Source organism: Larus michahellis, chromosome 6 (genome assembly GCF_964199755.1).
Source record: "Larus michahellis chromosome 6, bLarMic1.1, whole genome shotgun sequence".
In the NCBI taxonomy this organism is placed as follows: Eukaryota; Metazoa; Chordata; class Aves; order Charadriiformes; family Laridae; genus Larus; species Larus michahellis.
In genome coordinates, this window is record NC_133901.1 from 3,593,567 (window position 1) to 3,617,387 (window position 23,821).

Here is a 23,821-nt window from a genome sequence, read left to right on the forward strand (position 1 = left end):
TTGATAGGTAGATGAATTAATACTTGATTACATTTGTTGAAATCATGCTATTAGGTAGAAAAAAAACTACCAAGTTAACCAAATGCTAAGAATTATGTTAATTAAAGGATAGCAACTACGTAAGATTTTTAAGTTACAAAGTATTCATGTAATTCCTTTTACCTGAAGTCCAGATTCTCACCAATATCTGAATAGCTAGCTGAAATACTTTGTGAAGTGATGAAGAGTTTGAAGAGGGATGTTTTTAAACCACTCTTTGAAATAATAAAATGGCAAATGATTCCCAGTCCCTGAACACAAAGAATTGGAGAATTATCCTGAGACTGACAGAGTTCTCCACAATTTGCTGTAATTTGTGTAATACCCAATCAGTAGGGCCTAGTTTATTCCAATACTTGGAATAGTAGTTCATGACTAAGCCTAACGACAGAATTTGGTTCAATTTACTATCTGAGAAGACAAAGAGGTTAATTTTTTACCAGAGCCAACATTTTTCATCACCTATACCCTTTCCCATTATGAAAAAAAATCAGATTTGTATATAGTAGTGTCAGTTCTGCGCATGAAAACTGACATTAAAACCTTCATACATACTTTTTCCCTTGAATTTAGTAACAGTATTGGCTCAAAACATGGTACTAACCACTTCAGGATTTTAGGCTTGCTTTAGCAAATATAATAAAAGACAAATTATGATAGAAGACTCCTGTGGTTACTTTCAATGTGTTTCTGATTTACTCAAGAACAACTCTTTGGATGTCCATGACAACAATCCTTTCCAACCTCAGGTAGTGTATGTAAGTTCTGCTGCTACTGAACAGCTACGGTTCAAAAAAAATCTGCAATGCGTTTCCTTTACCATAAAAAGGAACTTGCAGTTCCAGAAGCCAGAAACAAGCTCATCTGCCCGTCCCATATAGAAATAACTTTCAAAAGTTGGCAGGAAAACCTAGTTTCTTCCACATTCACTGCTACAGAAAAGTGATTATACTCCGACACAAATGTGTTATAGAAACTTTCAAAGCAGTGAAAAAATTCCACATGGATAAAAAAACAAAAGGCAGACCAAAAACCAAACCCAGACAGTAGATATTTTAGAACATCTTATAGTCATAAAACAGGTACTAAAGAGAAAAAAATAAATAAAAAATCACAGTCTTTCAGAGATCAATTTTTCCCCTCCTAAACCCACCCATGCAGACTAAAGGTTTACTTCACCGTGTAGATTGAAAAACAAAAGCCAGGATTCATTTATTTGCAAGACACTACATGGGGATTTCTTAAAGTACCAAATATTACAAAACACCATCTAAAATCCTGCTTTTTGACATAGTTACTTGACAATCGACTGAGTCTAGGACAGCTCGTCTATTGTCTATATTTCTATTCACTTTGAATTATCTATGTTTTTTGATCCATGTACATTAAAGATAATTTTAATATATTTAGCTACAGAGTGTTATCAGAGCAAAAAATCAAAATTCACATTGCTAAAAATTACTGTAGTTTTGTATAGGTTTATGAAAGCTTCCCAAGCGTTATGAGAAAACTGAACATGAAGATAAAGTCAAGGTTTGCAAATAAGATTCCACATAAAAAAAAACCACAAGTAGTCTTAAAATCGGCACTCTGCATTTAGACAAAAACATGTGAAGGTACATACCTGTAAATCCGTTGAATATTTTCAGCTTTGATTTCCTTGAGAATTTCATGGTAGATATGAAGGTTATTTGGTTCTTGAGACGTTGGGGGAGAAGGGCATTTCTTGCGTGCATAATATCCTATCACAATTCCAAAAATAAATAAAATCAAAGCAGTGCAAAATACTTTCAGTATCCGAAAAAAATTGCAGCGGTTGCTCTTTGGTGCTTGTCTCGTATAGTGTGAGATGTAGTCGGGGTCTTCCTGAAGCCGCTGGAATCTTCCCTTTGGAGAAGATGATGGCTGGATGGGCTCGAGATCAAGGTCGGGGCTCTGCGAGTTTCCCAGGTGATGCTGGACCGCACCGCCCAGTCGGAAATGGTCAAAGCCAGGCTCCTCCAGCTCTTTTTCCATGTCCCATTCCAGTTCCAGCGCTGTGGCTTGGAGCTCGTCGTTGTCAAGGTACGGAGAGTGCCCCTGTGCTCTCTGGTCTGCATTCACTTTGTGATAAGCCATCTTTTTATCTATTAAAACAAAATTTTAAAAAATAATAAATAAATGTTTGTTTCCTTATGTCTACATAAATAAATTATTTATTCTTTGCAAACCTGGGAGAACCAAACATGTCTAATAAAAAGCAAAAACTGGGTTCTCACTATTTCTCTCTGTTTCCATCGTTCTGTCTTCTTTTATAGGATAAGCAGTTTCATGAACATCGTCAGAGGGGAAAGAAGATATTTATAAAGGATTACAACATATTGTAAGAATATGAATAAAGGGGATTTTTCAAGTGACAATGGCAAAACACAAAAGTTACCCTATTATTTTGTCAGTCCCCCAGATAATATTAAAAAATTGAGCGAAGGCACAGAGTTTCCAAAACAATTATTTGCTACCTGAAAGTAATTTTAAAGCTTAACAACTGTGTGTATCAATTTCATTTCACACACCATACAAAATAATGCTGTTAAAATAATGCTGTTAAAATAAAGTTGAAAAAGTAGAAATAACATAGCTTGCCTGATCTGATTCTAAACACAAGGAAAAGATAAGTTAAAAAGGAAATTTCAGGGTGACACTGTACTTACACATCAATAAAAGGCCTCCATTTAGATGGAACATTCTATTATTTAGAGGTATTTTAAATGCATAGTTCCTGAATGACTGATGAATTTACTTAGAAATTGTCCCAGCTGCTTTGCTCCACTTATTTTTGCCATTTTAATGAATCAAAAGCGCTGCCAGGTAAGTATTTATATCAAAATCATTCCTTTAACAGCAAGGCGTATCTGCGGCGCTTCTAGATAGTTCTATGGAAGTATGAGCCCTCTAAAGGGAACTCTGACCTCCAGTACAAACATTCAAAGTCAATTTTCAACAAATCATTTTTAACAGACTGCAACAATAGGGTGCCATTTCCCTCCATACCTTGACAATAGCTACTCCATCACATAAGCATCTGTAATTTAGGGCTTTTCAAACATCAGACTCGCTCATCAATTAGAATAAAATGAAGATGAAGCTATGAAACCTCTCGCAGTGATGGATATCAGACTGACACCTACAACACTACATTATCCCTCCAGTTTTACATCTTAAGGCGTTTTCTTTCTCTCAGACTTACTTCCAGATAACATTATTGAGGGCACATAATAGATGAACCTACTCTAATGGCAAAGTAGAATTTAGCTTTTTGAAGCTCTCTTCAGAGAGAGCAAAACGTTAGAAAGCACTGATATAATGAAACAGCCTATTGTCCACTGACAGACTGTCTTCCTCTATATGATACCATTTTTCAGGTCCTATTTCCTTGTACAGCCGTATAAATATCCCTTGCCCATAACTGTCAGGCAGTCTAGGAACAGTCAAGAGAGCCCGTAACTTGAGGTACGCGTTTCGAGTGTAGCTATTGCATATACTTTGCAAATCAATGCTCTGCCCATAGGCCAGATTTTTCCATATGGAGTAGAAGCAACGGAGTTTAGAGTGAGCTAAACTAAAGCACCTCCAATTAGTGAGAAAAGCTGCCCTCAGGTTTGTGAAGGTCCCTCTGGAGTGTAGCTCTACAATCCAGCAGGTCAACCTCTTCCCCCACCCCCCACAGCTGGGCATCACCATGAGATTTCTCAAGGGAGCTCACTGCCTCCTCAACCAGGTTGTTAAGGAAGATGTTTAGTAGTATCGGCCCCAGAACCGATCCCCGGTGCACTAAGCTTCTTACCAAGCACCAACTGGACATCAAGTGATTTATTAATACTCTTTGGAAAGTTGAGCTAAACAATTTTCAAACTATTTATCTGCCCTTTTCACCCTGTCTCCTCCTGTTCTGTGGGTGGAGGGATTAATTTGCAAAACATCAGTGATGGAGGTCACAAGTAGATAATAACAATTGCCCAATAACCTCACCTTTCCAAGTCCATTTCATACTGCTTTTTAATAGAAATTAATTTAAAGGCGAGTGTTTTGTCCTTTAAGGACAAAATAAATCATTACTGTATTCCATAAATACATAATTTTGACTCAAGAATTACTAGTCATACAAACAGCTTTAGCTAAATAAATAAATCCTTAACTGATTACTACAAATATTACACATAGAAAAGGCATTAAGGCAGTTTTTCAGATGCAGCTGCATGGCAAATGTTAATCTTGCTGCGCTTATAAATGGTGACCACTGCATATTCACAGTAATTAAGCTTTCTCTGCATTTATGACATTTTAAAAGTGTATGTTATTGTTCAATGGAGTGTATTAATAAAGGTCATTTAAATCTACACATAAGCATATAATAAAAAATCTCATGAAATTTCTTTAAATGGTTGTTAATGCAGATGAGAAGTAACCACACTCCACAGCTTAGTATCTCTGCAATTCAATTTTCATACAAAGCACCAAAACCAGTTACCTTACTCCAGGAAAAAAAAACAAACAACTGAATGAACTAAAATAAAAATCAATATTCAATTCAGTTTTATATTCGAGACCCATCTTTGGTGTATGGGATCCTCTTAGCAACACACGTGCTTTAGTTAAAGAAGGGAAAAAATGCAAGAGTAACCCCATTTAACGGCTTCGCTTTTTCTACTACTATTGCTAAATTCGTTATTTGAGTGTAAGGACACAGCACGACTTATTTAAGTATCTGAGATTAGGGCCCGCAGTGTATTTAACTATGCCGTCACCGATTTTAGAAGGGCATCTCCTGATTCTCAAGGCACAAATCATTTGTGCCACATAATCTATATCACCAGTTCTATATTTAGTATTTGGATGGTTAAGGAAGTAGAAGTGACTTAAAGATTATGTATTAAATGTATTTTAGGTAGGAATCAGAAAGATAAAGAAAACACCACATAGAAAATAACAAAAAAAATAGAAAATAGAACTACGGATAAACCATGAAGTCAAGAAAAAATCACTATGATACTCTAGTTCAGTCTTCTCTATAACACAGACCATAAAATGAACATATTTTTGAAAGACACTTTTGAAAACTTCAGGAGATAGAAAATCCATTCCATCTGCCAGCAAGCTGCTTCAACATTTAATTGTTGTTAAATACATGTTTTATTATAAAGATAAAAGAGCAACTGCGAAGTGCCAGAAGTCTGAATGCGCACCGAGTGAGCTTTAAACCCATCCTGTAGGGACAGCAAAGGGGATCATAAACTCTGGAATACTGGACAGAACCAAGCATAAGACCAATAAAGTTGATGCGCATTTCTATACTTGTGGAGAGAACATTTGTAGAGAGGTAGCAAATTAACGCTAAATGTCCTTTCAATTAACTGTACACCAGAAATCAGGAAAGTCAGCTTTATCAGATCATTATTGCTTTAACGAGCCCATTTCAAAACTATCTACCTATTCTTTGATCTTAAAAATAACGCATTTACATCCCGATAGGTACACCTTGTTAGGAAACAACCAGAAACGCTTTTTGTGATAGCCTTCCTGATTCAATCCCTTATCGATGAAGCCTCTGAAAACTATATAAAACAGACCACATGAAAGGTGTTACATCTGTATCTGTGCCACTCTCTAATACCTCCCCAACAGCTTATACAAACATTTTAGGAAACTAACAAGGAAAGACCAATACGAATATATTACAGTAAATTCTTTGTGGCCAGTGCTGTAGTTATTTAATCCAGTTCCTAAATAGCAGAGACAATTAGCAGGCTCATTCACAGCAGGAAGAGTGGCAAGCATTCACATGCTGCCCATAGCAAATGCCTTCTTGGGCCATTTAGTCTTCATTACTGAAAAGGCACCACGCTCTACCCAGGAACTGTACTAAAGGCATTGCGGCTTCTTTGTGTAGTCACAAAACCAGAAATCCAGGCTTGTTGGCTAATCTCATTTTAAAGGTTCTTTCACTTTGATTTTCTTCTGGTACCCTCTATACAGAGAGTGTTTCCTTTAAGTCCTTGTAATCTTTTTGCCCCTAGGCAAACCCCCAAAGCAGATGTAATGTCACCTCTTTGAAGGGCAAATAGCTGCACTTATTGCAGAAATCAACACCCACCACACATACAAGCCTTTAAAGTGTATATGACAACAGTTTAGTACTTTGTTAAATAAGATGATGCCAAGTTTCACGCCTAGACAAATTTCTTTGGAGTTATAAATCCCCGACAAAAGTTGTTTGCAGAAGAGATTATGATGCCCTTGTCAACAGCAACATTACACTACACTGTAATTAAAAAATAATCTGATATTTCCATCATCGCTTCCTTTATTTTCTGCAGTAATGATTTCTCCCTTCCCTCACGTTTGGGATATGGGCCGGGCAACCAGTGCAGCTATAGTAGGACAACTAAGTTCCTTGTCACTCTGTACAACCACTGTATGAAACCATACGAACAAAACAGTTGTTCACATTCACATCCAGTGCCACCCCCTGCCCTGGGCAGGGACACCTCCCACCAGCCCAGGTTGCTCCAAGCCCCGTCCAACCTGGCCTTGAACCCCTCCAGGGATGGGGCAGCCACAGCTTCTCTGGGCAACCTGGGCCAGGGGCTCACCGCCCTCACAGCAAAGAATTTCTTCCTAATAACTAATCCAATCTCCCCTCTTCCAGTTTAAAATTGTTACACCTGGTCCTATCACTACTCTCCCTGAAAAGAGTCCCTCCCCAGATTTCCTGTAGCCCCTTTAGGTACTGGAAGGCTGCAATAAGGTCTCTATTTTATTATATCAGGAATGGCCGTGTGGACCAGGATACCATTAACACAAAGGTTGACTACCTGACAAGAACAGGGTCTATAATCCACCTTGATTGATAAGACTTGCAAACAGCGATGGCCAGTTGGAAGGAAGAGTTAACTTGCCTGTCAAAGCAGTGATCAAATGCGTCAGCCGCTGGAGCTAGAATATCCTGGGCCATCCAGGCGCACAGGGGGACACACAGATGTATTTGCCTACTGCCTTTTCAGAACCTCTAAGTCCTGGGGCCGAGGGAAAGAAGAATTGTTAGGCAGCTCCTTGTCACCCAGCAGACAGCTATCACATAGAGATGAGGCAGACTCAGCTGGTCTCTAATATGCTGGGCATGTATTGCTAACACAGATCTTTTCCATCCTCAGACATGTTTAGTTTGCAAGTACCTATTTGCCTGACACAGAACTCAGAAATATTTACTGAACTTCTAGTAGCTAACAGCATCTGTGATACGTACATAGCCTACCTAGGAGGTTTATTAAAACTGCAGTGTAATCAGATCAGTATAAATGGCTCTGTTAGGAAGCCTGTGCATTTCTTGTGGTACTTGCTGCATTGCTGCCTTTGCTTTGCTTCTGTTTTCCCTCAGATCTTTTCCCTCCAGATCAGTTTTCTAGCTGCTCACTCCTTACCACACTCATTTGCAAACATCAGAACAACTGTCTCAAACAAGGAGGGAGAAGCCCCCCCCCAGCATACACACACCAGTTCCTTAGTCCACGAATTAATCACTCATCCTTCCTTTGGGCTCCACACTCAGGCCCCGCTGTTCTCCTGGGGGAGGGCACTGGACACGATTGCAGTGTTTCTAAAAGCAAAAAAGCGGATGGAGAAACAGGACTCTGAGCACCAGGAGGGATGTGTCGTGTATGTGCGTCTACCCACTGCTCTTAAACAAGGTGCAAGGGGAAGAAATGACGCCCTACGCCTTTGCTCACTTGCGCTAGGCCGCAGCCCCACCGCCAGCCCTCTCCTGCCCCAACCTCCTCCCCACACCTCTGCCTGAGCTCCCGGCCATCCCCGTCCCGCCGGGCCCTGCTCCTCCACAGCAGCCCTGTCCTCCCCAGCCCTGCCCAAAGCCCCCCGCTCCTCCCGTCCCTGCAGCTGGAGCTGCCACCCAGCTCCAGCATCTCCTCCTTGGCTTCCCAAGGAGCCACGAGAGCTGATGGGGTGGGGAAAGCCCAGCTGACACCCAGCGTCCCTCAGTGCTGCGGTTCTTATCCCTGTTTTGGACACATTACACACTTACAACAAACAAAACACATTCCAAAGGGATGCACTTACAAGGAGGAGGAGTAAGTTTCCTGCAAAAGAAGACATTTTAGCCGTGTGTTTCAGGCACGGTCTGGTTTGAACTGCAGCCGCCAGTGCATCCTGGGTGAAGTCCCCCATCGAAGTCCCCGGCCCCTCAGGCCCAGTGGCACCTGGGGGGGTTAGCAGCAACCCCCCCTTCTCGCAGAGCAATCAACCCACTCCAAACTGTCCGTTGAACATCTTAATTTTTCCCTTTTCTCGTTTATCCTCATAACCAACAGCCGGTATGCTAACCTAGTATTCACTTTGCCTACTTTTTTTACAAATTCAAGTTTTCATCAATAATATATTTTTGCATTACATTTCCCCAGACATTATAATTGCCTCTGAAAGAAATAAAACACAAAGCTTTACCAAGACAAAAACTATTATTGGGGCATTTGCATTTAAGCTCATAGTTGAATTTTATGTGAAATAAAATTATTGTAAACGGTGTTTAACTTGAAAATGCTGACAGCGATAGCTGCAATAACAGGCCCTAGCAGTTCTTAAGAAAGTTAATTTTATATGACTCATTTCTGCTTTGGAAATTTTTACGTTGCCAGTCCTTGGTTTGGGCACATTTCGCTTGGATTTTTTTTCAGTATCTTTTTGCTCGGTAATTACAGTCAGGAACGTTTAAATTATTGTAAGAAAGCAAAGTAATTTTAACTTTGAAAATTTGAGAACTGCACGTTTGAAAGCTACTACACTCTAATGGGAGTCTCCTATACTTCAAATGTGCAAACCAACATTACAAATTATTATGTGATTTCAATCCATGTCTTTTTAGAAAAAAAAAAAAAACAAAACCAAACCCCAGAAGAGTCACTTTTATGGACGAGCTACAACAAGCCGTTAGGATCCAAGATTACCTCGCCTTAGGCTAGTTCAAAGGTAAGATTACGGACACGAGTGAGCCCTGCAATTTCACTCTGTCCCCTGAAGGGATCTGCCCCCTGACAAGGGGACGCAGCAGGCAGTAGACCGGCAAGCATGGGACACGCTCAGGACCTAAGACCACCTTTCAGTAAAAATATAGATTGCAGACAACAAGTTGCACTCAAGTCTCTTCTAAAAGGAAACCAGCTCTTAAGCAACTTGGACAGTTTAGGACATGCCATCTCCAAGCAGAATGATCTCAAGTACACAAATCACTACACATGAGACAAAAAAAAAATAAAATATTGCAAATCTGGTTTTAAAAAGAATAAAGACAAAAGCTTCCTGTATAAAACCTGCATGTGTGACTGATCTGTACACAATTTCTGTTCCCACAACAGAGCTAGGGCTGGCCACAACTGACAGTGGCCTGGAGGAGAGAGGAGAACAGAATGGACTTCATCTGCAAACCCCCTGCTACTCCTGGTGATTCACAAGATAGGATCATAGAATTGTCTAGGTTGGAAAAAACCTGTAAGATCACTGAGTCCAACCATCAACCTAACTCTGACAAAACCACCACTAACCCTGTCCCTCAGCACCACGTCTACCCGTCTCTTAAATACTTCTAGGAATGGTGATTCCACCACTTCCCTGGGCAGCCTGGTCCAATGCTTAATAATACTTTCAGTGTAAAAATTTTTCCTAATATCCATCCTAAACCTCCCCTGGCGCAACTTGAGGCCGTTTCCTCTTGTCCCATCGCCTGTTCCTTGGGAGAAGAGACCCACCCCCCCTGGCTACCCCCTCCTTTCAGGGAGCTGTAGAGAGCGAGAAGGTCTCCCCTCAGCCTCCTCTTCTCCAGGCTGAACACCCCCAGCTCCCTCAGCTGCTCCTCACAGGACTTGTGCTCCAGACCCCTCACCAGCTCCGTCGCCCGTCTCTGGACACGCTCCGGCACCTCCATGTCTTTTTTGTGGTGAGGGGCCCAAAACTGGACACAGCCCTTGAGGTGGGGCCTCACCAGTGTCCAGTACAGGGGGACTATCACTTCCCTAGTCCGGCTCACCACACTGTTCCTGACACAGGCCAGGATGCTGCTGGCCCTCTGGGCCACCTGGGCACACTGCTGGCTTGTATTCAGACAGCAGATGACCAAGACCCCCACGTCCTTTTCTGCCAGGCAGCTCTCCAGCCGCTCTGCCCCAAGCCTGTATCTCTGCGTGGGGTTGGTGTCACCCAAGTGCAGGACCCGTCACTTGGCCCTGTTGAACCTCATACCATTGGCCTTGGCCCGTCAATCCAGCCTGCCCAGATCCCTCTGTACAGCCTTCCTACGCTCCAGCGGATGAACGCTCCTGCCCAACCTGGTGTCGTCTGTAAACTTACTGAGGGTCCACTCGATTCCCCTCGTCCAGGTCGTTGATAAAGATATTAAATAGAACCAGCCCAAGCGCTGAGCCCCCGGGAACACCACTTGCGACCGGTGCGTAAATCAGATGATCTAAGCTGGTTTTCAGACCTTAGGATAAATGCCACAAATTTATCTGGTTATAGAAGACAAATCTTCTTATTATTAAGATTTCACATGGAAATCTGAGATACACAGGACATATGAAGACCTAATATCTCATGTCAAAAGTATTTTTTTTTGACAAAACCACATTTTAAATGATACATTTAAAATACTGGTACACAACAAATAACATGTTTCTGTTTGTCACCGTCCTGTGGTCTTCTAACTCGCTGTAGAAAAATAGGTCAGTACTTAAAAAAAAAAAAAGAAAAAAATCCTTATTTCAGGGTACATTTTCTAGAAAAAATTTTTTTTCATTTCTTGCTCAGTGGGGTTTTATAGAGTTTTATCAATTTCAACAATGACATGGAGTCCTAAAAATAATACATTATGGAGCTGAAGATGGCAACATTTACAATTTAGCTTTATTGGAATTTTACTATATTTTGATAGATGACAGCTTTAATGATTCTGTGCATGGTTTATAGCAGAAAACAGAGTAAGGCAGTAACATAATTTTCTGCTTTTTTCAACTATCTGTATCCAAAGAATTCAGAAAACATGCAAGTTTACTTCATAATCACGCCAAATTTATTTTCTGGGTGAACTCGCGAATGTTAAAGCTCAAGTACACAGAGTGATGTTGCCATGGCAACCGCTACTGCAACCCAAGATGGGAACATGTTTATAAAAGCACATTTATATACCCGTATGCACACGCCGAGGCCCACCGATGCTCCAGATTCCTGTCAGAAGGCAATCGAGCTATTCACGCGTTATCAGGTCCCGATTCCGCTCCTGGCGAGGCAAGGGGACATTTGCTAAAGCCGTTAAGCTGCAGCAACCCCGCGTATGATATACACAACTCAAGGTTGTTTCCGCATACTGTGGTCATGAAGCCTTCAAGCCATTACTCCTGTTTCTAGGACGTAAACGAGGCAACCTTAATTTGCCATAAGATGTAACATTAGAAGATTTAGTGCTGCTATAGCTATCGGCAAAGAGTGGAGTAGTAATATGTTTGGTGTCCTTTGACCTTTTTTTCTCTAAATCTCCACTGAAAATAAGCTGTCAAGTTTGAGAAATGTCGGCGTTTGGTCATTTGAGTCTGCCCGGAGGTGTAATTTTGCATGGTGTACAATTCCTGTGAATTTATCACAACATGTTATTTCACACATAGTCAACATGGTGTGACATTCAGCATCCTGAATTCGCCAACGTCTACATGCTGAAATGAGTTTATGATTTCTCTTTAAAAGAAAATCCAAGGTGTGTTAGTTCAGGTCAACAGAGGAATCCTCAGCGGGTTTCTGGGGATAAAAATCAGGAGACACATCCCTGTTTTCCGCTCCTCCGTCTGCATACCTATCTGTTAGGCAGTTCCGCCACTCTTGACGCAGCCTTTCCACATCAGCCAGCATTGAATTCAGTGTGGAAGCATCTTAAATTAAAAGCTGATTTGTTCCTTTAGTTGAGTATCACTCTCTCTGCAAACACGCTTAAGACCTGTGATGAAATAAATCTACACGTAAAGCTCTATATATCAGTAATACATGTGGTTTCAGTGGCTTTCCAGGAGTACTGTACACTTTGATGTCAGCCCCTCCGGAATTAAGTCCCAAAAAGCAGCTAGATTTGATGCTGCGTTCAGCCAAGTCCTACCCACCTGTAACCACAGCATTAGGAGAAGAGGCAGAGCTGCTCAGCCTACGGTTTTAGCTTCAGCCCCTCTTTGATGGGCTCCCTATCATCACTTACAGACGTCTCTCTGCCTTGCTGAGATTTATGAAGACGAGGGTATTACATTAAATAAACTAGAAGTCCATTATCCTAAAGACTACCTCAATTCTCAATCTCAGTCTGTTATCGTCATTTTTGACACCTACAAGTTGACAAACTTTCATATACATCGAATTTATCATAGATTGCTATTAGGCTGAACTCTCAGCAGTTCTTATTAATACTGTTAGCCTATATAATGAAGTTATGGCAATAATTTCTTAAGAAGTAAACATCATAATTCTTGACCACGAACAGAGCAGCCTTAGGAGAGGAGCACGATACATACTTCACAATCTAAAATAAACAGATCAGCTGCTTTAAAGGAAAAACTTTTAATAAACCTTCTTGTTCTTTTAGACTAGGCGAGGGTTTGTGCACAGCTGTTAGAGCTTAAATTGTTTACGCTGTAGTCCTTTTTGATTTAGAGACATTAGCAACTGAAGATAAGCAAAGTCTGCATTATGAGAAGAACAAAAAAGACACATTCAAGAAACATGTAGTTTAGTATACTAAGTTAAAGTAGGCTATAAACTATATAACTGATGCTTAGAGGTATTTCAGCACTTCCCATCTAAAGCAGGAATTGTGCATGAACAGAAGGACTGATAGCTTGTGCTAATTCAGCTTTATACCATCAGCTAAACACACGTTGATGATCTTGCAAGATGCTGGATACCCATGTTCAGGTACACGTTCTTGTACGAGACAGCTAGTGGTGTCTGGGAACTTTTCAACACAGTAATATTAATCAGAAAATGACAATCTGCTGACACCAAACCCCTTAAGTAGCAAATGCCATGGAACAGCAGCTGTGGATGACCAGTCACTGAGCACACTTTGCATACCAGCTAATATGTACTATCACTTCCTCTCTCCAATTTCCTTTAAAAAGCAACACTAATCCAAAAATACTCTAAGCGACAGCTATGGGAGAAGACTAAGCCCTCTCGTCCCTGCTTTCAGCTATAAAACAGAAGAGGATTCATGTCACCACAGAATATATTACATTTCTTAAAAAGATGGAGCGATATGTCAATTACACTAATTCTCTTAATTATGAAAAGTTACACTTGAAAAGGTGACAATTCACAGGAGCACAGAAACGCTGGCTGTCAAGGACCTGTGGGATCACCTGCTCCAATCTCCCACTCAGCGGCACCGCTGCCAAGAACGGATGCAGTCGCCTCGTCCTTAAACCGAGCTCATCAAGCATTCAGTCAGAGCTAAAGGGTTCAACAGGAACACAAACGTATGCCATCTCTCTCCTTTTTTTTTTTTTTCCTGCTGATGATACATCTGTTTCTTAGTAAAAATAATACCAGTATGCAAAACCAAAAAACCTCAAACCTGTAACATAACCAATTGTTAAAATCCATACAGACATTTCTGCCTAAAGAAAAAACTCAAACCAACAAACAAACCGAAAATACCCACAGAAAAAAAGACGGAAATGGAAAAAGAAATGAAAGGCTTAACACACAGGCATAGCAGCCATGGCATGAAAAATTCATTTCCATTAATGAGACGCAGTAGTCCCCAGGCCAGCGCCCTTTGTATGTGAACCATGTTAATCAGATTGTATGAGCATTTGCTGGAACTCCTGGGATCGCAAGCAACTACAGCTATATAGCAAGCATAGCGGATTAGCAGCTTGCTAAAAACTGCTTGACTTGTAACCCTTGAAGCACATGAATGATGCAGATCTCCTGAATCACTGATAAATGAAGCATTTCATTTACATGGCTCACATTTGTTGCAGTCTTTGACTCAATTTGCCTGTCACCAAAATGCGTACAAAATATCCTTCTCCGTGGCATCCGTATGGAAGAAAGTACAGAATAAACAAACAAATAAACGTTGTGTCGATTCAGATTGAGCCACACGTACATCTTGTACAACGCCTTGCTATTGCTACCCCACATCGCCAAAACCCCTTCAATACCTCCAGCTGAGTTGGAGCAAGAGGAAAAGAGAAGCGTTCCCACCAGGACTCATCGCAGAAGCAGGTCTGGAGATGGAGAACACGTCCATTTCTTGAAAGGTCTAACAAAGCAGCAGGATCTAGACTTGACAAAGCAAACTTTTCCTTTCTAAGAGGTCCTATTAAATGGACCCTTCAGCTGGAAGGAGAAGGAAAACAATCAGGATTTAGGCTTTCCTTCAGCTGGCAGTAATACATTTAATTGCTTCCTAGCTTGCGCGGCTTTGCTGCATTTTCCCAGTGACAGAAACAAGTTGGAAACGCTCGCTATTCGAGACAACTTTGTTTCAAAAACACTCGAGAGTTTCAAGGAAATTTCGAAGTGGTTGAATCTGTAAAGCTTTTTATTGACTTTATTCCCAACCTAATTCTATTCTCAATCACCAGTTCTCAAATGGCTGCTTGTACAGAGCTAGGAACCATTAAGAAACCAATGTTCTCAAAAAGCAACCCACAAAATGAAGAGAATTGATAAGCTCATTTCCAAAGAACACCATTTCACGATAATCACAAAAATATTATCCACAGCTGCCTCTGACAAGGACTCCTTTCATTTTTTTTCACCTTGTGCAACTATTTTTCATTGGAATATGAATTATAGTCCCATCAGCTGCCTTCTTTTCTACCACAGTACTAAGGTGTCTCCTTGAAGGAAGAAGAAAAGCCTTCATAAAACAAACAAATTTATAACCAGTCATTGTTCAGGTGCTGCTCCTCTCTCTGTAGGCCTCTGGGAAATTGTGCAGATTGCTAGAGTGACTATTAACATGTCCCTGCCTTTCTTTCCCTTTTAAAATATCACTAGATGAACAAAAAGCATAGTAATGGGGACGCAGATCCCCAACTCTATGCATATTATCTTCAACTTCAAAAACGGAAAACTGATTTTTCCAGTTTCCCCAGAAACATCATTCGAAACTGAAATCCTCTGCTTTATTTTACATGTTAATTACTCCTCTTAGAAATAAACATTTCCTCACTAAAAATGTGCATTTTGATGAAATGTAGTTTTTTAGTGGGAATATTTTTGCCACAAAACAACTTAATCAGCTTTATTTATACATGACCTAATTTCCAGATCAGGGGGAAAAAAAAAAAAATCAAAACCAAAAGATGCCCATGAGCTTCCAAGAGGAAGAGGATCAGGCCATGCAATTTAAAAAAGCAGAAGTGGTTGCTTCATCTCTACTGATTTTTACAGGGAAATGTTTTCCACTGAGCTCCATAGTGCAAAGTTTTTCATGATTTACAGCGAGGAGAGAGAGGCAAATCAGTCTCTAGTGAAAAGTCACCCAAGCTCATGAAAAATTTAGAGTGACTAAATTTATAATTAAGATGAATCACAAAACGAAATTAGAAAACAGTTTGTACATTAACAGAAATTCAAGACTAAAAATTTGAGTGTTTTTTTTCCAACAGCGAACGCACGGAATTCCCTGTATTTTAGATACACACGCACACCTATAATTTCTGTATGTATTAAGGGCATTTGGAAACACAGTGAACTATTTTTAAGTACATCTCATAGCTTTTGTAATTTATTTATGAACAGGGACATTATTAAAAATAAATGATCTTCAATGGCACTTAAAAGTACTGCTGTTTTGAGACTAAATGTCAGGCAAATGGCACAAAAATGTAAAACTCAGTAACTCATAAAATATTGCTTTACCACAGAATATTTATACTACCAAGATACAGCCTGAAACAACTAGGTTTATTATAATAACACAAACAAAATCATTACAATTGCATTACATTTCATGTGTAATCATTACATTACCTAAATACTCTATTTTTCATTCTGTATTAAGAAGTAAGGCTGTGACTCTGCTTCACACGGATACAAAGGCTTTAGCCGCATTGCTGTGTATCACAAAGGGCATGGTCTGAATACGCCCGATCAAAAGCAACCAGTTCCACTACCCCTTTTCATAACTTTGCCAAAAATACCCCAAATTTAACCCTGACAAAGTCACGGCCAAACCCTCACTGAATGTAAAGACAATAAATCTTGAAAGTGACCACTATGTCACATCTCTGTGTAAATAGGGTGTACATTCTCCCTACATCTGTTCGGACCTGTAATCCATTTCCATTTTCCCTTTACTTCTAGATTCTGGAAATAATTAAGCCGACAGTTAATCCGATTGAATATTGTGTGTCGTTACAAAACCAGACTGGATTTTTATCTTCCACTGCTAAACTTAGTCCAAAATAATTGCCGTGAATACAATTATCTACCAGAGCTACCATCTGGGACACGGAACTAAACATTTTAATTATTGCCATTGTAATTTGGGACCCGCAAAGACCAGTATTTGGGCTACATATGGAATTTATTTCTATGGATTAATGTCAAAACAGGTGGATGCAACACTTCAAAAGACAGTTGGCTAAATGCCCATAAACTTTCCTACCTAGCGCAGAGTGCTACAAAGCGCTGGAGAACTGAATTTTATATCCAGGCTGGTTGTTAAGCTGCTGGGTGATCTCAAAAACAAAAATGATGATAAAAGACATTGACCTCTGTTCTAAAGCACTTTTATCTATCATTGAAGTAAAGAGGTGACTTTCTCATTAGAGATGTAGATTATCAAAAACTTCTATCAATTTTACTGACTGTATTGGGAACTTTGTACGCGGGGAAAGGCGAATACTTTACTTCAGGCACTTTTATTTGAGTCGATACCTGTGAGTGTGCACGTCCAGCATCAGGCATCAAAGTTAAAATGTATTTGTCCTGCACAGGGATCTCTCAGTAAAGAGCAAAGCAGGGCTGCGATCTAATTAATTTAATGAGAATCAGAAAAATAAATATATAGGGTATGAAATATAGAGAGGATATTAACATCAGAGTTTTGAAGTACAGCACTGAAAAAAAAGGTACTTAAATGCCTTTGAAGACAGTTTGAATCTGTTTTACCAAGGTCAAAGTGACTGCAAAGGGAGTAAGAAATTGGAAAAGTAACATCATGTTGGTCGTGAGCAAAAACTCCTTCCAGCCCTGTTCCAACTTAGACCTCACACAGCTGAATAAAACCAGGACGAGTTCTCTTTTCATGAACCTTTTCAGACTTCCAGTTTGTGACTAAGGTCTAAGATTATTAACGTCAGTTAATAGTAATATTAACTAATAATAATTACAGTTAACAGCACAACAGTCTATAAAATTCCCAGCCTACACGTGTTTGAGAGGATCACTGCTGCTTTTTAACACATCGTGAACTCCTCCTGTGGACTGCTGAGGCTCCTTAACTCTCATCTGTATTAAACAAAAACAGTTGGCTCGGTTTCCCCAAACTATACACTAAATCCAGCAGAATTGAGCCAGCAATAGTTTTCCATCACACGTGACAATGTATATTACTCTCCAACAACTATGGTTGTTTTCTGGTTTTTTTCTGCTAATAATCAAGACTTCTCACTGTTTACTTTCGCTGTTTTAACAAAAGATAAAGACCGATACGGGACCGAGATGAAACGTGACAAAGTCACAGTCACTTTGCTGGCAAGAAGCTCTGCGTTCTGTAGGCACCGAGAACTACAACCCACGCAATGAGCAGGGATCCAGGTTCCTGGTAGTGTGGGCTGGTATGAGAGCCATACCCCAGTAAACCATCATTCACTCCGACCTGGAACCAATGCATGTTTTCAAAGATCTTCATGATCTGTTACCCACAAACACATTATCAAATAACCCCTGCCCTGACTGAGGCTGGGAAAGATGCTCTTCTATTCCTTTACTGGAGTCAAATTTTACTGTCCCTCTTCCACGCAGGTTTCACATCTGTAGTTTCTTCTCTAAAACGAGATTATATGCACTGCTTTTTGTTGGACAACATGCTCGAACTTTAAGCCTCTGAATATTCTAATCGTTTCGAATGAGATACCGTAACGTTTGAAAACACACACATGCCCAAAGCTTTATGCATTGAAATCTAAATTCCACTTTTTGGCAGGCCTACTGCGAGCAACCCGATCTATTTCTTCAAGTTGAAGATTTACCTACAGCATGTTGTAGCACAAGGACTGAGCTGAAATACGTTTTACTTAAAAGATAACGATACAACTATTTAGCTAAATAAAACAGTGTACGACCTTACTAAGAAAATATATAATGTTTATCTACAGACATGATCTTGAGTACGTCTTCATCCCAGAAGGGGTATTTTACTGTTACAACTATAAACACCCCCCCTTCATGTTTTGAAACTAAATAACTAGATTGAGAGAAAAAACGCTTAATTATACCCAGAACTGACGGCTTGGAGGATGTTAGTCGCTCAGTCCATCTGCTGAATACATTCACTGCTTTTTTGGCACTTCCTTGAAGTTATGAAGTGAACACACACACACAGAGGTTAGAAACGGTTCAAAACCATGTAAGCAGATGGCGATACAGCGGGTAATAATTTAATCACATAACTCCTAGAACATGTTTCAAAAAAAAAAAAAAAGGGGGGTGTGGGGAACAATGTCCAGTCTGATCTTTTAATTGTAGTGCAATACCTTTTGTTGAATTGGCAATGATTTTCCACCCATCTATTCTGCAACTGGAAACAGTAAGAAACAAGAAGTTCTATACCATCTTTTATTCCCAAAGCAACATTCCAAAAAAAAAAAATTAGCAACATAAACTATAAGTTGCCTAAGACAAGAAAATAACTATAATCATATAACACTGAACAAGAAAATGTATCATTACTTTTGCAGGTATGAAGGGGTCAGAAAGGAGTACGCCCTACATCTGCTCCTGCTTCAGCACACAACATTGATACCGCTAAAGCATGAAAGCAAGGAAGAAATGTTGGTCTTATTAATTCCTCATTTCATGCAGAAGCACAGAATCGCACGGAAACAGAGATACAGACGCGATACCAGAGGTAAATCAGAAACTGAGCAATTTTAATGAAAATGAGAGAATAAAATAAATAAATTGTGTTGGTCTACTTAATGTACCACACGTGACAATGAAAGCCGAAGGAGAAAAGGGATCTCTCCTGAACACCATTACAGCAACTTCACTGTTTCAGAAAAGGAACTGCTACCTCCAAAGAAGTCAAAGCTGCTGAGATAGATACTAAAGTACCCAAGGTTTAAATACTAAAGTACCCAAGGCTTAAAACCTAACGTACCCAAGGTTTGACTGGCAGTCTGCTAACTCACTGGGAGTCCTCTTAACACAAAGGGTTTGGAATTACATCAGAGATGTATCACCCTTTGCACTCCGAGCAGAAACCGAAGCATAAATGTGTAAGGAGGTAAATGCAAACGGATTGGAATAACCGGCGAACTGTCACTACGAGACTCAGACAGTAGGTTCCAGCCACTGCTGGCTTTATGGTATGTCTTCTAGTGAGATATTAAGATACAGGCGAAAAAGCGGGGGTTGAGTAGGGCAGAATTAACGGTTGCGAAATGTTTATCCCGCAGTATTACAAGGATACACATAGTATTTCAATTTTGCCATACAACAGTGCAGTATTTTTCCTTCACGTGAAGGTCAAAGAGCTTGAAGGGCCACTATATCTGACTCACAAAACTAAGTAGCAATTTATAGCTATATGATGCATACAGGCAGATATACAAAAGAAACATTATCAAAAATCACCAGTTCCATCTATTGGGTTAATTTTAATTCTGACTACAAACGCCATAATTGGTTGCCCAATTTGAAGGAAAAAACCCTAGTCTTATGATTTAAGCAGCTCATAGCGCAAACTTTCATTGTATTATTTTTTTATTAGTTCCTTTTCTCAGCAAACTCCAATACAGCAATGGATTATAGAAACTGGGTTCTGGATTTCATGACACTATAAAGCGACATATGAAACATTTATTACTTAATGTTAGATTTCGTAAAGAAGATAACCTCTCTCCAAATTGTACACCCAACCAGCACCAACTCTGGATTGCCTTCTCTGTTTGAATGCTCAGGAGAAGAAAAACAGCAGCGCAGCTGACTGGAGTGTCACCTTGTCTTTGTAATATACTTTTTTTTTTTCCCCTAGTTTTTATCGGCTATGTAAATGGCACAGAAGAAGCGAGGTGAGGCATTCACAACTGTTTCCTTTAATTTTATTTTTTGATTCTCACAATTTATTCCACTATACGTTAACAAAACAGAACTGAAACATCACAAAAGGTCACCGTGATATAGAAGCATCAAAATCCTCAGCATTATTCCAAGCAGGTTTATGACTGGTAGCTTGAAATGCTAGATAAACCAAGAAAAATATATTAAAATAAAACTCATAATGAAAACAATATATAAATACCATATAATTCTGTGCTGTGCTTGTCACTTGAAAAGGAAGTGCAAATCAAATCTTAATAAATATGACGTACTAGATCAGAGTGTAATGGTGCATTCACCACATAAGACAATTAGCGGGTTTTTTTTAACCGAATGCTGTTTAATGAACCTTTAACTTACCTTCCAGCCTGCCTACAACAGAGTGTTGTGAAAAGACAGACTCTGAAGTCAGAGTCTAATTAGAATCCTCTCCATGTCCTACTGCATTGATGCTGCTGCTGTTTAGGGGGTTTTTTGCGTGTTTTTGATTTTTTTTTTTTTAGGAATGGCTGATTCTTTGGGCATAATTTAGTCAGTTTACTTAAGTATACACACACATATATATACACACAGCTACATATGTGCAGGCACTTTCTATAGCTATATAGAGAATAAATGCAAATTATTATCTGATATTTACTTACAAAGCTATACTACTACTGAACTATTTTTCTGTCAACAAATACTTCACTTGAACATAACGGTGACAGTAATAACTGTCAGGTTTAAATACGTAGTGCTAGAGTATTAGGCTTCTGACTATTAAAATGACCCTAAACAGCCTTAAAGCTGCTGTGGCTGGGCAGCTGAGCGATGGGATGAGGGAAGCACTTGCCAGCACAAAGCCAGCAGAGAAACAACCTACTTCTGCCCTCCAGAAAAATACCTGAAGTCCAAGGGTCCTACATAAAGGAGATGTCCGGGCACAAACTGGAACACAGGAAATTCCATCTCAACATAAGGAAAAACTTCTTTATCCTGAGGGTGGCAGAGCCCTGGCACAGGCTGCCCAGAGAGGTGGTGGAGTCTCCGTCTCTGGAGACATTCCAAACCCGCCTGGACACGTTCCTGTGCCACCTGCTCTGGGTGACCCTGCTCTGGCAGGGGGTTGGACTAGATGATCTCCAGAGGGCCCTTCCAACCCCGACCATTCTGTGATTCTGTATTTATAGGAATATAAAGATAGACATTGTAGATGCAGGTATCTACTAGGACACGGCCATCTCGGACAGCAGTTTGAACTAGAACAGCAGAAGGAGCTCAGGGCATCCTTGCTCCCTTGGCTGTAGCCACAGCCTCAAGGCCACCTCACCCCAGGCTGGAGGCCAAAGAGAGTTCGCTTCTCTCAGAAAGGGAGCGGAAAGTCAAGCAAGAGGCAGCTCATCTGGGTCGTCCACGTTCAACAGTGACAGATCTAATAGAAATGAAAATGCAGCTGTTTCGGCCACTGATGTATTCTGATGAACTTCACCACCAAACAGTAATTTCATGGCAGTGAATAGCGACAAGCAGGAACGAGAACGCCCAGAGGTACAACTCCATCAGCGAATGAGATGGTAATGAAGTGGTGATGCTGCCCCTAAACAGAGAAAATAAAAAAGCTAAAAGCAACTCCTATTACCCTAAGGTGAAAAGCTTTTCTCTAATGCACCATACGCTGTTGCTAGATGACAAATGCTATTATTCAGCCTCCCAGTTTTCTCTCTCTCCCTTCCTCGCTGCAACAATCCAACGGTCTGTTATCCTGACAAGGGGGATATTTGACATAGCCTGACTGAGCCCATCACCGCAGCATCAGTCCCTCCACGGGAAGGAAGGATGGCAGTGACCGGTAAGTCAACCCAGTGGACTACACAACAGCCCGGGAAGCGTCTCATTCCCACTCCGGGGTTATTATATACCAAGCGAACATTAAAAGCGAGCACTGGCTGCATTTATACTGGAGTAAATGACGTAACAGATTCTAGCATAACCCTCAGATTTTACAGACGCCCAATGAAATTGCACTGTCAAGGCTTTGAAGGCTATTTTGATAAAGCCCTCTGGAGCCATGGCTTGATTTCTCATGGTAAAATAACAAGAGGTGCCCTGATTACAACGGAAGCAGCGTAGGAGAGGGCCAAATGTTCATGTAGGACAGATAACATCTGATTTATCTCAAAAGAATACCAACGTCTAGGGGAAAAAAAATTGTGAGAAGACGAAAAGACTGAACAAGCTTCCTAAAAACCAAAACATAATGTTATCTTTTTGTTGTTCTCCCTTCTTTTATTTTTAAGCTCCCTTGAATGCTAAAGACCCCTACAAAGCCTAAGGGGCCAGCGCCAGCCCACGCCTGGTGGGACTGCCCTTAGCCCAGCCGAGACGCGCTGAGAGACCCGGCTCAGGGTTTGACACCAACGGCGACTACAATCCCAACTTCTAACTGGATTTTAAACGACGCCAGTTTGATCAATGCGTCCCTTCTGATTTACAATATACTTTTTTTTGGCTCGGTGAAGTGAAGTTAAACATGCAGAAGAGCATAATGTGTCAACTAGGAGATTAGTTTTACAATCTATATGGTGAAGTGAATAAATTGCACTTTCATTAACAGAAGTAGGCCATACGCCGAAGAAGTCATTGGATTCGCTTCACTGATGAACTAGAGCAACAATATACGATTAGAAAGCCTCAGCAGTTCAAAAGTCTTTAAAGGCAAGTCCAGTGATTATACAATTAATTTTTAATGATATTGTTACCATCTGGGAGATTCACCTGAAGTGCCAAATGGGTTCCCTGAGCTAAAGCATTAGCTCGAACAAACTCAACACATATATAATGGGTCTGGTATCTGTTTAAAATATTATTAAAAGGTTTATGAGAATAAGCTATCGTTATTTGTGCTTTTTAAGGTCATGCAATACATCCAGGGTAGGAAACAACTGCAGCCACTAGATTTTTATTGAAGATGGTGGAAGGCCTGAAAGTTTGCCATTTGAAATAAACATATAAAAACATTACGAAAAATTAAGTTTTTTATTCCAGTTGGATTACATAATGTCTCTTCCTTTGGGAAAAAAAAAAAATAATCAAGGCTTCTGATTTCAGAAATCAAAAGCAATGAGTATAAAAAAAGTCAAATCAGAAGTAACCCCCATATGATTGACTTTTTTTTGTAAACTTTCAGTTTTAAATTTAAGGGGGTTTTAAAACTAAATGTTTACTGAATATTCACAGTAATTTTTTTTTTTCCTTTTAAGCCATGCAAGACTCAAACAGATCCCGTGTTTAACGGCAGCTAGCTTCCAAATTTTAAGCACAAAAAAAAAAAAGTTATACTTGATTCTGTTTATGTCCTTTCTTTGTTTCAGAAATGTTAATATATGTTAAGCTCAAATATCAGCACAATTTTTTTACTCAGTTAACCAAGTACAGTAGCAAT

General features: G+C 40.0%; 1 protein-coding gene across 3 annotated transcripts in view; it reads right to left on the minus strand.

The window, feature by feature from the left end:
• NAALADL2 (N-acetylated alpha-linked acidic dipeptidase like 2) overlaps positions 1-23,821 on the minus strand; it is a 503,786-nt gene that overhangs the window by 280,882 nt on the left and 199,083 nt on the right. For all 3 annotated transcript variants that reach the window (XM_074591744.1, XM_074591745.1, XM_074591747.1), the window contains one exon: positions 1,664-2,165. In XM_074591744.1, the coding sequence (XP_074447845.1) occupies positions 1,664-2,157 (494 nt within the window). In that variant the 5' untranslated portion in view covers positions 2,158-2,165. The remainder of the gene's footprint in view (positions 1-1,663; positions 2,166-23,821) is intronic.